This window comes from Magnolia sinica, chromosome 18 (genome assembly GCF_029962835.1).
Source record: "Magnolia sinica isolate HGM2019 chromosome 18, MsV1, whole genome shotgun sequence".
Classification (NCBI taxonomy): Eukaryota; Viridiplantae; Streptophyta; class Magnoliopsida; order Magnoliales; family Magnoliaceae; genus Magnolia; species Magnolia sinica.
The window spans coordinates 13,586,125-13,601,381 of NC_080590.1; the positions used below are offsets into that span (position 1 = coordinate 13,586,125).

A 15,257-nucleotide genomic window follows, 5' to 3' on the forward strand; every position below is an offset into this window, starting at 1 on the left:
AATCTTTTTCAGTATATTTATGAGAACTGATCGCCCGCAGGGAATGTACGGCAGCTTGTCGTACTGTACCATCTTTTCCGCCAACACGCCGTTTGTTTAGGGCATCAGTACCATTGAAGCAGTAGGCCCCGCCATGAAGATCACCTGGTACAAAAATCAGACCTCTAGGTGAGCCAGAATGTTGGAATCATCGAAAACCGACAGTTTGAGTCAACGTAGAGACTTGGTCCACCTACTGAGCGGATCATCCTGATTATAAAGAAAGAAAACCTTCCTGATGGGGCCCATTGTTTTCATGGTACCGATTTCCTAAACAGGTGGTATGTTGTAAGGAAAGATGCACGGTACCACAAGTGGTGGTACATGTTAGAGAGATCAGTCTATTCTGACGCGGTGCCCAACGCCCAACACAGCATGCGAATTCGGTGGTGTTGTCCACGCGACCCCATGCGGTGATGTGTTGGGCGCTGTGGGGGCCACCTTAATGCATGTTATATCCGTGCCGTCTATCCATTTTCCAGTGCATGAATCCAAAATGTGGCAGTTCTGAAGCTCAAGTGGACCACACCATAGAAACGGGACATTAACACCCACCGTAGCGTTTATTTGTCATCCAACATAAGGTCACATGGACCTGGATGAAGGGAAAACACAAATATCAGCTTGGCCCTATAAAACTTTTATAGCCCTATACATTTTTACTGTTATGCATTCAATCGTCCCTCTTTACTGTGATGGAGTCCACTTGAACTTCAGTTTTGCTTCAGGTTTTTTTTTTTTTTTTCTAATGCCCCCCCGCAACGCGCAATGCCACCTGATCTGCATCCAGACAGCGTGCCCTCTCTTTCCAACGGTACAATGACGCGGATTGCGCCGTGAACCATGCGTAGCGAACCTACCACCGCGTAAGAACATAGTGTAGTGGATCTGTGGGGCCACTGTGATGTATGTGTTATATCCACACCGTCCGTCCATTTTTTCAGCATATTTTAAGGGCCCGAAGCAACAATTGAAGACAGCAAAAGCTCAAGTGGGCCACGCCACAAGGATAATGACATCCATGGTTGAATCTTTCTTAAGGGCACATTGATGTTTATTTGTCATCCAACCTGTTCATAAGCTCAACAGACGTGGATAAAAATAAATAAATAAAACAAAAAACAATATAGGCTTAATCCAAATGTCTGTACCTCACAAGAATCCTTCAACTATAAGCGTTCAACCCAGCGTACCGTGTGTTCTAGTACACTTGACCTTTGAATGTGGTCAATTTTGAATCATGTCCTTCAATGAGCTGGCAAAAGGATGGACGGCGTGGATAATACACACATTATGGTGGGCCGGACAGAGTCCTTACATTGCGTAGCCAGGTGGTGTATGGTTCACCACGCAAACCGCATCCCAGTACAGTTGCCTGTAGGTGATGGGATCTGTCTATCTGGGCGCGAGTTGCCTTCGAGCTGGAACGTGGAGTTATTGCGGTCGTAAGCTACGTGGGGCCCACTGAGATTTCCATAAGAAATCCGACCCGTCCTTCAGAATCTCTAGCTCACATGAGAACATTATAAAAAAAAATGAGAAAGATTTAAAACTTCAGTTGACCACAATACAGGAAAAAGTAGGGATAGAAATGCCTACCATTGAAACCATCGAGGGCCCCACCATGATGGTTTATATGCCATCCAAACTGTTCATAAGGTCATTCTAACTGGGATCATCTGAAAAAAAAATATTACCCAATCGAAAACTTTTGTGTTTCCAAAAAGGTTTTGACGGTGAACGTTCAATCCTCTGCAGTGTGGTCCACTTGAGTTTGGATATAGTTCATTTTTGGAATTGTGTCCTAAAATGAGATGGAGAAATTGATGGACGGTGTGGATTTCTCAAAATCATCTATGTAGGCCCCACGCAGCTTCCGACCTCAGGAACTTCATGCGGGCGAGTAGAAGGAAACTCGGGTGGAATCTATTCTTTTTACGATAGAGTTGAGGAGTTGAGGTAATGATAAAAGTATGGTTGAGGGACACGCCTGCTACTCTACACGTGGCATGTACCTTACGGATCCGAACCTACCAACTAGTGGGACCCAGTACAGATGAATAACATCCTAAAATTGACATTTGAAAGGTAGGTTGTCAGTGGACGTTTGGTGGACATCTGATGGATGGTGAAAAGGTAGTAAAAGCTCCAGATTCAACAAGTATTCATTAATCAGAGGTCAGGATCAGTCGATCGATCTGCTCTTGGGTATCTAACCAATCTAACGTGGGTCCCACTATTTAGGCCGGATTTTAAGATGTACTCCACATGTGGAGTAAGGAGTACCGAATACAGTTGTTGGGAGACACCGCCCACCCACTGCCACTCCCAACAAAGCATCCAATGCCGAAGGCCAGTCAATCTCAGTATACTCTGCAGGCATTTGCGTGATCGGGGCCGTTCATTTGTTGGGACCTTCCATGGATGGTTGTGTATTTCAGAAATCACATAGATCGGATGATCTCCTCCGGATCCGAGGATTATTATTGGGTGGCAAGGAGGAAAGCGTCGGTCAATGGTTGAGGTTAAATCGGTGAAACTCCAATCAATGGCTAGGATCATCTTTACTCCATATTTTTTGGTCTCTCACCCATCTATGTTGGGGACTACCAGATGAACGGTCTGAATCTCGTACCTATTTGCCTCTTTCAGATTGAAGGCTTGATAATTACTGAGATACGTTCCCACGAAACATAAAATAATATGAAAGGGGAATATATAATACTCAAGCAGCATACGAAACTTGATACGCAGGCACTCAGAAACTGTACACGTGGCATATATTAACGCGAAGTAAACTGACTAAAGTGCCCAACCTACAGTCAAGTTACTGTCCCAAAATCAGATTGCTAACCTATGATTCTTGGAAAACTGGTTTATTGAAATAGGACCGTTAGATCTGTTACATTTTTAACTGTCCTAAAAATGCCTACTAATCCTATAATCAGACAATTAAATAAGTGTAATTTTTGGGCCATGATACGTCCAATTTGGGAACCATAATTTGGACAGATAAATGTGAATTACTCATATTCCAAACATTCAATTTCTATGATCTCCAAAGTGCCAGCGTATCATCCATCACAATCTGCCAGGGTATCAATGTTTGTCTCTGATACAAAATAGCCTCTATTATTGTTGGAGATGGACTAATGGACAGCAGGAGACAGGAATCAAACCGTTCATGCGGTTGGTTCAAAAAGAAAAAAACAAACAAACAAACTGGTGGACAGCCATCTAATCAGGGATGTACAAAAGGACGCATCTCGCAATTGTCCTGATTCGAGGGGTGAAATTTTGTTGATAGGCCGTTTAACATAGTCTGATTTTTCCCCCTTTTTTGTTTGTGACCAATCCAGGGTGGACCCAAAAGATAGATGGTTCAGATTAACGCACACATTTCCACAGTGCAGTGCATGGGTGCACATAAATTCCTCTACTCCCATAGGCATATTAATATTCCCTAATTGGAATACAGGACATGATATGTCATCTTACAGTAACCTAATACAATTTAATAGTATTAATATATAGGGTTTGATTACATAGTCTACCTTTTGGCTGATAAAATAAGAGTACACAGTAGCTTTCAAGGTTCCATATTATAGTAATTCTTATACTAAAATTAAAAATAATACAGATGGCAAGTTAGCAACTAATCAAAATAAATTATTTTGAAAAGAGTTAGGTGAGATGGAAACCGCTAACAGCTGGTCAATGAAAATGACACCTCCTGTCTTGGATTTTCAGCCACCAAATGAGTGAGCCTTGGGTATTTGGTTGTGGCCCAAGTGTGGTGGCAGTGATCAGTTTTGGTTCCGATCAGCTGTCACATCGATATGCCATGTACTGAAAAGCAAATGGATTGAAAGAGTGTGGCAGCCATCAATAAAGAGATAATAAAATTTTAAATTCAAATATTCAAGATTACTATAATTTTTGTTGTAATGAAAATCTCAATCAGTATATTGATAAAAAGGATGGGTCAGAGATGGGTCCACATTCAGCTATTATAGATGTTTTGCAATGTCTTAATGCACATGGTGGGCCACTTGATCAGCGGCATGGATCATTAGAGATGTTTGCTGTGTGTGCTTTGATGAGGAAACTGCACAAATCTATCATCATTCCTCATTCGTAGATGGGGGTGACTTTGCAAGTGGAGTAGTTTAGGGAATAAACAGGCAGCATCTTAAAATTAAATTAAATAGATAGAGGTAAGTTTAGTAGGTAATATGATGATTATGATATATATGTGAGTTTAGTCAACAAAAGAATTAATCAGATGATGTCTTTTTAATCATTATTGCTTAGTTGAAATATCCAGATTGAGAATCGAGTTGGTTAGCGTACCTGCTATCCCGAGGCATCACTGGTGATTGAGTCATCTCCAATGGATCAAGGGGAGGTGGGGACCATGAAGCTTAGACTAAAAGAATATATATATATTTTTTTCTTTCTTTCTTTCTCTTTTTTTTTTCTTTTCTTTTCTTTTTAAAAAGGTGATGGAGTCTAATCTGAAAAAGAGACACGAGGGACTTCTATATTTTGGTATTGGCAAATTTATAATTTTATAAAAGAACAAGAGTAAATTACTTTAATCGATGCCTTCATATTTTTGGAAAAATAAATTTACATGACATTTTTAAAGCAGTTGCAAAAATCCATTTTTCTTGATTTATAAACATGCATGGCCTGGGTCCTTACTCTTGCTGGGGTGGTAGACTGTCAGGAGTTTCAACTCCCAATCAAGGGTTTGAGTACCCATAGGTGGTGAAATTCTACCAGCGTGAGTGTGTGGGGTGTGTGTGTGTGTAAAAATAAAAATAAAAATTATTTTTTAAAAAAACGTGCATGGCTTGAAAGTGTTTCATATTGCCCTACAATTGGTGCACCACGGTTAGTTTCCTCTTAGGATCAAATTTTAAATATTTAGGGCCTGTTTGGGAGCGTGGATTTAGAACCCCTGGATTCGCAACCCCCAGGATTGAAAACCCCCTGGATTGGCAATCCCCTCGGTGTGTTTGGTACCCTTGAGTGTGAATCAACTTTAATTCAAAAATACCTATACATGGTATATTCACGGGGGTTTGAATTTAATTACTAAATCAACTTTAATATCCCCAATTAGTGAGATATATAATTTTTGACACTATGGTTGTGATAAGCCCGCTAAAATATATGTTTTGCCTAAAAGTGATGAAATTCCAAGTCTCAGATGGATCGCAAGCACAAGATCATGTCTGAGTGACTAACCAACGATTTTTAATCGTTGATTGATATGGACAATGTTTGGACGGTGCTGGACAATATTTGGACGGTGCTGATCATCGTTAGTGGGCCATGTGCCTAGTAGAATGATAGTGTACAGTGACATACATTTATACCTGCAACTATTCAAATGATTTTAGGTGTAATCCAAGCTCTCACCTTGGATTACAAACCCCCTCAAAGAGGGGATTGGAAACCCCCTAGATTGGCAATCCCCAGTTGCTTTATGCTGCCAAACAACCATGGGGATTTGAAACCCCCTCTAATCCTCTCCAATCCCCTCCAATCCAAGGTGCCAAACGACCCCTTAAGAGATATGGGAAGACATTTGAATCAAAGACGGTATTTTGGTAAGTTGGAGGCCTGTAGCTGCCTAGCAGACACTCTCTCTCTCTCTCTCTCTCTCTCTCTCTCTCTCTCTAGCCCACATCCTCTCTCTCACTCTGTCTTCAAATGGCCTGTATCTTTCCTTTCCAATCTCTCCCATCTTGCTTTCTCCACATGGGTTGCTCATGCCACATGCCTCTCTTAAATAAAGCATAGAAGCATGATATCAGTGGTATCCATGCGTTTGGTTACACCAAACATTATGAAATTTCTTAAAATGTCATGATTGATCAGTTCAATTTGCAGGAGATGCACCCTTATACAATCAATCAAATAAAATGAGTTTTTTTTTTTCTTCTTCCAAGCACAGTATCCATTAACTGATGTGATAGTCTACAGCTGAATGTTTTATACAATGGTCTAATACCCATAGCTTTTTTAGCTATGAACCATCCACATACTGGCCCACCAGAACAGCAGTTCTAATCACCAGACCGTTTGCTGCGTCCACCACAAGCAGAGAATTGCACTGAACTTTTATGCAGCCCACCTGTGAAGTAACATCGTTTCCAGATGCTCTTGGCAGTCCAATAGCTCAAACTTCCTGTAGTAACCTCCCATACACTTCCTTTCAATAGTAGATGAGCCCTGATAGGGCTACTAACAGCACACTTGTGCGAGATCCATGCCATTTGTCAGGTGGGCCTCAGCATTTACCCTAGCACGAAAATCAGACTAGTCAAGGCCATGCTGGCAAGTGGGCCTGCAACGAAGATCTTGATCCTCTGCATTTCTCCATCTGAATTCTAAGTATCCAAACCTCTATTCCTCATCATCTTTCTCACCCTCTCCTCATCTTCCCATCTCCCTGCATCCACATAGATCTTCATCATAAGGTCGAAATTATGTGCATTGTCAGGTTCCAGCTCAAACAGCCTCTCAGCAGCAATCTCACCCACACCGACATTCCCGTGGACCGAGCAAGCGTGCAGCAAAGCTCCCCACACCGTTGGCCCGCCCTCAAAGGCCATCCTCTTTGTAATGAAGTCATATGCTTCGTCAATGAACCCCGCCCTTCCCAAGAGGTTCACCATGCATGCACAATGCTCCATCCATGGCTTTATTCCATACGTCTCTTCCATCTTTGCAAACAGCTGTCGCCCCTCTTCTACGGCACCTGAATGTGCGCAGGCAGACAGCAATGAAATGAATGTAATGTCATCTGGAGATACTCCTGAATTCTCCATCTGCTGGAAAATCATTAGTGCTTGCCTTCCATGTTTACCATGAGCTGAAATGATAGCATTCCAGGACACTGTATCTCTTTCCCCCATTCCTTCAAACACTTCAAATGCATGATGCAGCTGGCCCATCACCCCATACATGCTAATCAATGAATTGGCTACAGATAGATTCTGATCGAGTCCCCGCCTAATAACCCAGCTGTGAATCTCTAATCCAAGCCTTGAAGCTGCAAATCTGGTGAGAATTGTAGAGATGGCCACCGAATCCGGTTCAAAACCTGCCGCAGTCATCTGACGGAAGATGCAAAGAGCTTCAACTAAAAGTCCATGTCTGGCGTAACCCACCAACATTGAATTCCATGAAATCATGTCCCTGTGAGAGATCGTATCAAAGACCTTCCGAGCTCCTACAATGTCACCGCATTTGGCATACATGTCAATGAGCGCATTGAGGACAAATGGATCATCAGCAAATCCAGAACGGACTATGTGCCGATGGACGGCCTCGCCAACCTGGATCGATCCGAGTCCCGCACACGCCTTGAGCACTCGTGGGAAGGTAAATCGGTCGGGCTCGACCTTGTCTTCCTCCATTTGGTAATAAAGGGCCATTGCGTCTTCGTAGAGACCCAGTTCGGCATAGCCAGAAATGAGAGAATTCCAAGCAAACGCAGTCGCATGCCGCTGCGGCATTCGGTCGAACAGCTTGTGGGCTTCATCAACGAGGCCGAAGGAGGCATACAAGCGGAGGAGCTTGGATGAGAGGTCGACGCTCTTGCGGAGGAGGGTGGGGGGAATGAGGCGGTGGATGATGATGCCGTGGTGGAGGGATTGCATGCGGAAGCATGTCTCGAGGAGAGAGGAGTAGATCTTGGGTTCGATTTTGATATGGCGGTCGAGAGAGGCTCGGATTTCTTGGACGATTTGATCGAGCGCTTGGTGTTTGGTTTGGGATTGTGGAGATTGGTTAACGAGGAGAGGAGTCGGAGAAGATGGTTTTGAGAAGGAAGAGAGATCAGTTATGGTTGTTGCTGTGGTGGTGATGCTGGAGCTTTGTTGTGGGTGGTTTCTTAGCTGTCGGCGTTTGATCTTCTTGGTTTTGGAAGAGCTGCAGAGGCAAAAGGAAATTGGAGGGAAAGCTTGCAGAGTCTCCATTTGAAAACGAGTGCGGATCCTCTGCCTCCCGGAGGCAGGAACTGCCTGCCTCCGGCGTTTTCATTGGTCAACGTCAGTATAGGTGCCATGTCATCAGATTTTTTAAATATATTAAAAAAATCCATTTAATAAGAAGTATAACGGACGTTAAACGGAAGCGGTTTGCGTGCTTAGTAACTCAGCAGGGTAAGCGTACTGAGTAAAGTCTGTGGAGCCCACCGTCATCATTCGTGCATTGTATGAACTCCATCCATCTCTTTTATCATCTAATTTTAGGGTTTTACAACAAAAATTAATCATATCCAAAGATCAAGTGGACAACACCACCTGAAACAATGTGAATTGAATTCTACCGTTAAAAAGTTGTTGGGGGCCACAGAAGTTTTATATCAAGATGATATTTGTTTTTTCCATTCATCCATGTCTTTCTTTGTGATCTTATGAACAGTTTGGATGAAAAATAAATATAATTGGGGGCTTAGAAACATTTCAATGGTGAAAATCAATACTTCCACTGTTTCCTTTGGTATGGTCTACTTAGCTTTTGATATACTTCAGTTTTAGGCTCAATCCCTAAAATGATTTGAAAAAATAGATGGACGGTGTGGATAAACCATAAGAATTCACAATGGGCCTAACAAAGTTTACTCAGTATGATAAGACTCGTATGCAATCCGATTTCACGTTAGAGATGCGAATTTCCGGCCAAAGCCTTTTGCAATAAGATCCTCCGCAAGGATTCTGGATGGGCCTACTGTGATGTTTGTGATAAATCCAACCCGTTCATCCATTTTTAGATATCATTTTAGGACATAATACCAAAACTAAGGTGTATACAAAACTCAAATGGGCCACACGAGAGGAAACAATGGGGATTTAGTGTGCACCGTTGAAATATTTATATGGCCACAAAAGTTTTGCATCGGTCTAATATTTTGGTGTTTTCACTTCATCTTAGTAAAAATGACCTTATGAACAGTCTGGATGGCATATAAACATCAAGACGCCTAGAAAGGCTTCAACTGTAGGAATTTCTTTCTCCACAGTTTCATCTTGTATAGCCCAATTGAGTTTTTTATTATCCTAATTTTTGGTTACATGTCTTAAAATGAGATCTAAAGATGGATGAATTGATTAGAATTCTTATAAACATCATGGTGGACCCCACCATACATCCCAGTGCTGGAACTTCGTGCAAAAGGATTTCCCCGGTGAATCTGCATCCACGGTTTCCATTGGAAACGGACTGACTACTCCCCTGCCACTCGGTACTATGTGGGCCCACCATGATGTATGTGTTTCATCCATGCCGTCCATTTATTTTTCTATATCATTTTATGATCTGAGACCAAAAATGAGGTATAACCCAATCTCAACTGGACCACATTACATGAAATAGTGTTGAATGAACGTTGACCATTAAAAACTTTTTGGGGGCTATAAAAGTTTTGGATCAAGCTTTTCCCTTCATTTGGGTCTTTATGACCAAACCAACAGATTGGATGTCAAATAAACAGTACAGTGGGCCTTATGAGGACTTTAATGATGGATATCCAATCACCAATGTTTTCCTATGGTGTGGTCCATATGAGATTTATATCCCTCTCATTTTTGGGGTCAACCCTTAAAGTTATATGTAAAAATAGATTAACAGAATGGATGAAACACATACATCATGGTGGGGCCCACAGAGTATCGACCACCACCACTACCGGGCTGGTGGTGGGGGGAGTAGCCAATCCGCTTTCATTTCCATTTGGGATTCAATACCACATTGGGTAGTGAGACTCGCTACTGAAGTGATGTCACCTATTTATATGGGTCCCACTATGATGTATGTTTTATATCCAAACCATCCATCCATTTGAATAGATCATTTTAAGGCATGAGCCAAAGAATGAATCAGATCCAAAACTCGAGTAGACCCCACCACAGAAAATAGTGGAGAGAGTCACGCCCACCATTTATTACGATTCAATCCAATCCAAACCTCGTCATTTTGTTTACTGAACCCCATCACTTTGTACTGCAACCCTGTCACTTTATCTACTGAACCCTGTTACTTAGTGTTGCAACCCCGTCACTTTGTCTAGTGAACGCCGTCACTTTGTGCTGTAACCCCGCCGCTTTGTCTACTGAACCCCTTCACTTTGTACTGCAACCCCATTACTTTGTTTACTGAACTCCGTCACTTTGTACTGCAACATCATTACTTTGTCTACTGTACCCCGTCACTTTGTATGCAACATCGTCACTTTATCTACTGTACTCCGTCACTTTGTGCTACAACCTCATCACTTTGTCTACTGCTCCCCGTCACTTTATGTTGTAACCTTGTCACTTTGTCCAGTGAACCCCATCACTTTGTACTGCAACCCCGCTACTTTGTCTACTGAACCCTGTCACTTTGTCTACTGCACCTAGGGGTGTACACGAGTCGATCCGAGTCGAACTGGGCTCAACTCGGCCCAGCCCTGTCACCAGTCACACCCAGCCCGAACCTAGCCCGGCCCGGTCACCGAGCCAACATGTCTAGCCCGAACCCGCCCCGATCAGCAATCGGGTGAGTTCGGGCCAGTTTTGAACCTTCAAGTTCGGGCCAGTTTCGGGATGAGTCGGGCCAAGTCGGGAAAACCTACAAAACCGAAAATAGCTGAAAACCCACAACAATAATATAAGAGTAAGAAAAAAAAATTTAAATCTCTCTTTAAAACGTCCACAATTTAAAGCTGAAAATGGGATTGTACGTCCAAGATCGGATCCAACGCCATCACCAATCAGTTTGAAAATCAGAAAAAACAACTTGAGATGTCATCCATGGCTAGATCTGATTCAGAAGTAGCAAAAAGAAATAGCCAAAACCCCTTAAAATAGTAGGTCCGCTCGAACCACAAAAATAACTGAAAATCAGATCGTAAAGTCAGGATCAGCAGATCGCATATCTCTACACGGATCTAACCTCAACAAAAACTGCTCGAAATTCGATCGTAGATACAAGATTCAATACAATAACATGAAAAAAAGCACAAACTTCGCCGTAAGTCCAATCATAGAATCAAATCAAATACAATAAAATAAAACCTTTTCGTAGATTAAAGATCCATAACAATAACATAAGAAAAACAACAAAATTCACAATAAATAAATCAACAACTCAAAAGACTACATATAACAGCTGAAATCCCGATCGTAAGTTCAAGATCATATTCAATAACGCCACCACATAACATGAAAATCAGAAACAGATAACGAAAATCTCATCCACAGTAAGATCTACACCGTAAATAAAAGATAAAAATACCTAAAATTCCCTTAAAATAGTAGATCTATTGATGTAACAACATCTATCTAAATCTAGGCCGTGAAAAGAAAATGAAGAAAAATAAAATTTCTGAATCTGAAATTACAGAAAGGAAAGAAAGAAAACGGACATACCTTGAGAGAGAAGGGTTTCAGAAGCTTTTTCTTTTTCTTTTTCCTTAAAACAAGGTATATATACCCCAAAGGGCGAGTCGGGACGAGTCGAGTCGGGTTTCGGGCCGAGTCGGGCTGAACTGGGACCTATCCGAGCTCGACCCGAACTCAGTTTCGGGCCGAAGAAAATGGCCTGTCCCAACCCGAACTCAGTTCCGGGTCGGGCCGAGTCGAGCTTTTTCGAGCCGAGTCGAGTGAGTTAACCAGGCTAGCTCGGTTCGTGTAGACCCCTAATTGTACCCGTCACTTTGTACTGCAACCCCGTCACTTTGTATTGCAACCCTATCACTTTGTCTATTGTACCCCATCACTTTGTACCGCAACCCTGTCACTTTGTCTGCTGAACCCTGTCACTTTGTACTGCAACCCCGTTACTTTGTACTACAACCCTGTCACTTTGTCTACTGAATCCCGTCACTTTGTACTGCAACATAATCACTTTGTCTACTGAACCCTGTCACTTTGTACTGCAACCCCGTTACTTTGTACTACAACCCCGTCACTTTGTCTACTGAATCCCGTCACTTTGTACTGCAACATAATCACTTTGTACTGCAACCCTATCACTTTGTCTACCGAACCCCGTCACTTTGTACTGCAACCCCGTCACTTTGTCTACTGCAGTATAAAGTGACGGGGTTCAGTAGACAAAGTGACGGGATTGTAGTACAAAGTGATGGGGTTCACTAGACAAAGTGACGGGGTTGCAGTACAAAGTAATGGGGTTCAGTAGACAAAGTGATGGGGTTGCAGTACAAAGTGACGGGGTTCACTAGATAAAGTGACGAGGTTGCAGCATAAAGTGACGGGGTATAGTAGACAAAGTGACGAGGTTGTAGCACAAAGTGATGGGGTACAGTAGACAAAGTGACGATGTTGCAGTACAAAGTGACAGAGTTCAGTAGACAAAGTAACGGGGTTGCAGTACAAAGTGACGGGGTTCAGTAGACAAAGTGACGGGGTTTACTAGACAAAGTGACGAGGTTGCAACACTAAGTGATAGGGTTCAGTAGATAAAGTGATGGGGTTGCAGTACAAAGTGACGGGGTTCAGTAGACAAAGTGACGAGGTTTGGATTAGATTCAATCGTAATAAATGGTGAGCGTGACTCTCTCTACTATTTTCTGTGGTGGGGTCCACTCGAGTTTTGGATCTGATTCATTCTTTGACTCATGCCCTAAAATGATCTCTCCAAATGGATGGACGGTATGGATACAAAACATACATCATAGTGGAACCCATATAAATAAGTGACATCATTTCAGTAGCGACTCTCACTAGTCAATGTTTCACTGAATCCCAAATGGAAATGAAAGCGGATTGGCCACTCCCCCCACCACCAGCCCGGTGGTGGTGGTGGTCGGTACTCTGTGGGCCCCACCATGATGTATATGTTTCATCTATTCCGTTAATCTATTTTTACATATAATTTTAGGGGTTAATCCCAAAAATGAGACGGATATAAATCTCATATGGACCACACTACATGAAAACAATGGTGATTGGATATCCATCATTAAAGTCCTCTTAGGGCCCACCGTATTGTTTATTTGACATCCAATCTGTTGGTTTGGTCATAAAGACCCAGATGAAGGGAAAAGCTTGATCCAAAACTTTTATGGCCCCCAAAAAGTTGCTAATGGTCAACATTCATTCAACACTATTTCATGTAATGTGGTCCACTTGAGATTGGGTTATACCTCATTTTTGGTCTTAGTCATTTTTGGTCTTAGACCATAAAATGATCTAGAAAAATAAATGGATGGCATGGATGAAACATATACATCATGGTGGGCTCACATAGTACCGAGTGGCAGGGGAGTAGCTAGTCCGTTTCCAATGGAAATCGTGGACGCGGATTCACCGGAGAAAGCCTCTTGCATGAAGTTCCAGCACCGGGATGTATAGTGGGGTCCACCATGATGTTTGTAAGAATTTCAATCCATTCATCCATTTTTAGAGCTCATTTTAAGACATGTAACCAAAAAAAAAGGATGATCAAAAACTCAACTACGCCAAACAAGATGAAACAGTGGAGAAAGAAATTCCTACAATTGAAACCTTCTTAGGCATCTTGATGTTTATATGCCATCCAGCCTGTTTATAAGGTCATTTTTACTAAGATGAAGTGAAAATACCAAAATATTAGACCGATGCAAAACTTTTGTGGCCATATAAATATTTCAACGGTGGACACTAAATCCCCACTGTTTCCTCTTGTGTGGCGCATTTGAGTTTTGTATACACCTTAGTTTTGGTATTATGTCCTAAAATGATATCTAAAAATGGATGAACAGATTGGATTTATCATGAACATCGCAGTGGGCCCATCCGGAATCCTTACACAGGATCTTACTGCAAAAGGCTTTGGTTGGAAATCCGCGTCCCCCATTAAACACGTGAAATTGGATTGCTTACTAGTCTTATCGCACTGAGTAAACTCTGTTGGGCCCACTGTGAATTCATGTGGTTTATCCACGCCATCCAAATGTTTTTTCAAATCATTCTAGGGGTTAAGCCCAAAACAGAAGTATATCAAAAGCTCAAGTAGACCATACCAAAGGAAACAGTAGAAGTATTGATTTTCACCATTGAAATGTTTCTAAGCCCCTGATGATATTTATTTTTCATCTAAACTGTTCGTGAGATCACAAAGACATGGATGAATGGAAAAAAACAAATATCATCATGATATAAAACTTCTGTGGGCCCCCAACAACTTTTCAACGGTAGAATTCAATTCACACTGTTTCAGGTGGTGTGGTCCACTTGATCTTTCGATATGATTAATTTTTGTTGTAAAACCCTAAAATTAGATGATAAAAGAGATGGATGGAGTTGATGCAATGCACGAATGACGACGGTGGGCTCCACAAACTTTACTCAGTACGCTTACCCTCCGAGTTACTCAGCAAGCAAACTGCTTCCGTTTAACGTCCGTTATACTTCTTATTAAATGTATTTTTTTAATATATTTAAAAAATCTGATGACGTGGCATTTACAGTGACGTTGACCAATGAAAACGCTGGAGGCAGGGAGTTCCTGCCTCCGGGAGGCAGAGGATCCGCACTCTTTGAAAACTATCGTGGACTCGGCTGGCTGCTCTTTCAAGCTATTTGATACTCTGGCAGCATGTGGTCCTTGATACGCACGCACTAACAAATTATACACGTGGCATGCATTAACTCAAATTAAGCTGATCACAAATTTGTAACATCCAAGCTGCAGTCCAAAAGTCAGACTGCTTGAGCAATTCTAACTCTATTTCATGAACACTAGTTCTCCCACAACTTGAAATATGGCTATTGGGTATTATTCATCTTGAACGGTCCATAAATGTTCACCAATCCTATTGTCAGGTAATCAAATCAGCATAATAATTTGCGCGCTATGGGTGGCTAATTGCGCGCTGAGGGTGGTATTTTGTAGTAAAAGCATAATGGTAATTTTTCTGTCTGTTTCAAAAGACACCGTATGTTTGTCATCTATTTGAAAATATGCAAAGTACACCTATGGGCCCTACCATTGCAAATTTCAACTCTTTTTGAAGTAAAACTGTATGGGCCCACCATGATGTATGTGTTACATCTACATCATTCAATCATTTTTTAAAAATCACTTTAGGGCATGTGCCCAAAAATGGAGCAGATCTAAAGATCAAATGGACCACACCACAAAAAAAGAAAAAAGGAAAAAAAGAAGAAGCAATCGTTCAATAGTGGATTACATTATTTCTACTATGCGTA

At 41.9% G+C, this 15,257-nt stretch overlaps 1 protein-coding gene across 1 annotated transcript; it reads right to left on the bottom strand.

Moving 5' to 3' along the window:
• Positions 1-5,754: 5,754 nt before the first annotated feature.
• LOC131233490 (pentatricopeptide repeat-containing protein At4g25270, chloroplastic) lies at positions 5,755-8,038 on the bottom strand. The gene has a single exon (XM_058230210.1). It carries the CDS (start codon positions 8,034-8,036, stop codon positions 6,444-6,446), a length of 1,593 nt encoding a protein of 530 aa, XP_058086193.1. The 5' UTR covers positions 8,037-8,038; the 3' UTR covers positions 5,755-6,443.
• Between the last annotated feature and the right edge of the window lie 7,219 nt (positions 8,039-15,257).

What these genes read in the sequence shown, in the direction of transcription:
- LOC131233490 (XM_058230210.1), bottom strand. Translation starts at nt 8,036, where the DNA reads ATGGAGACTCTGCAAGCTTTCCCTCCAATTTCCTTTTGCCTCTGCAGC.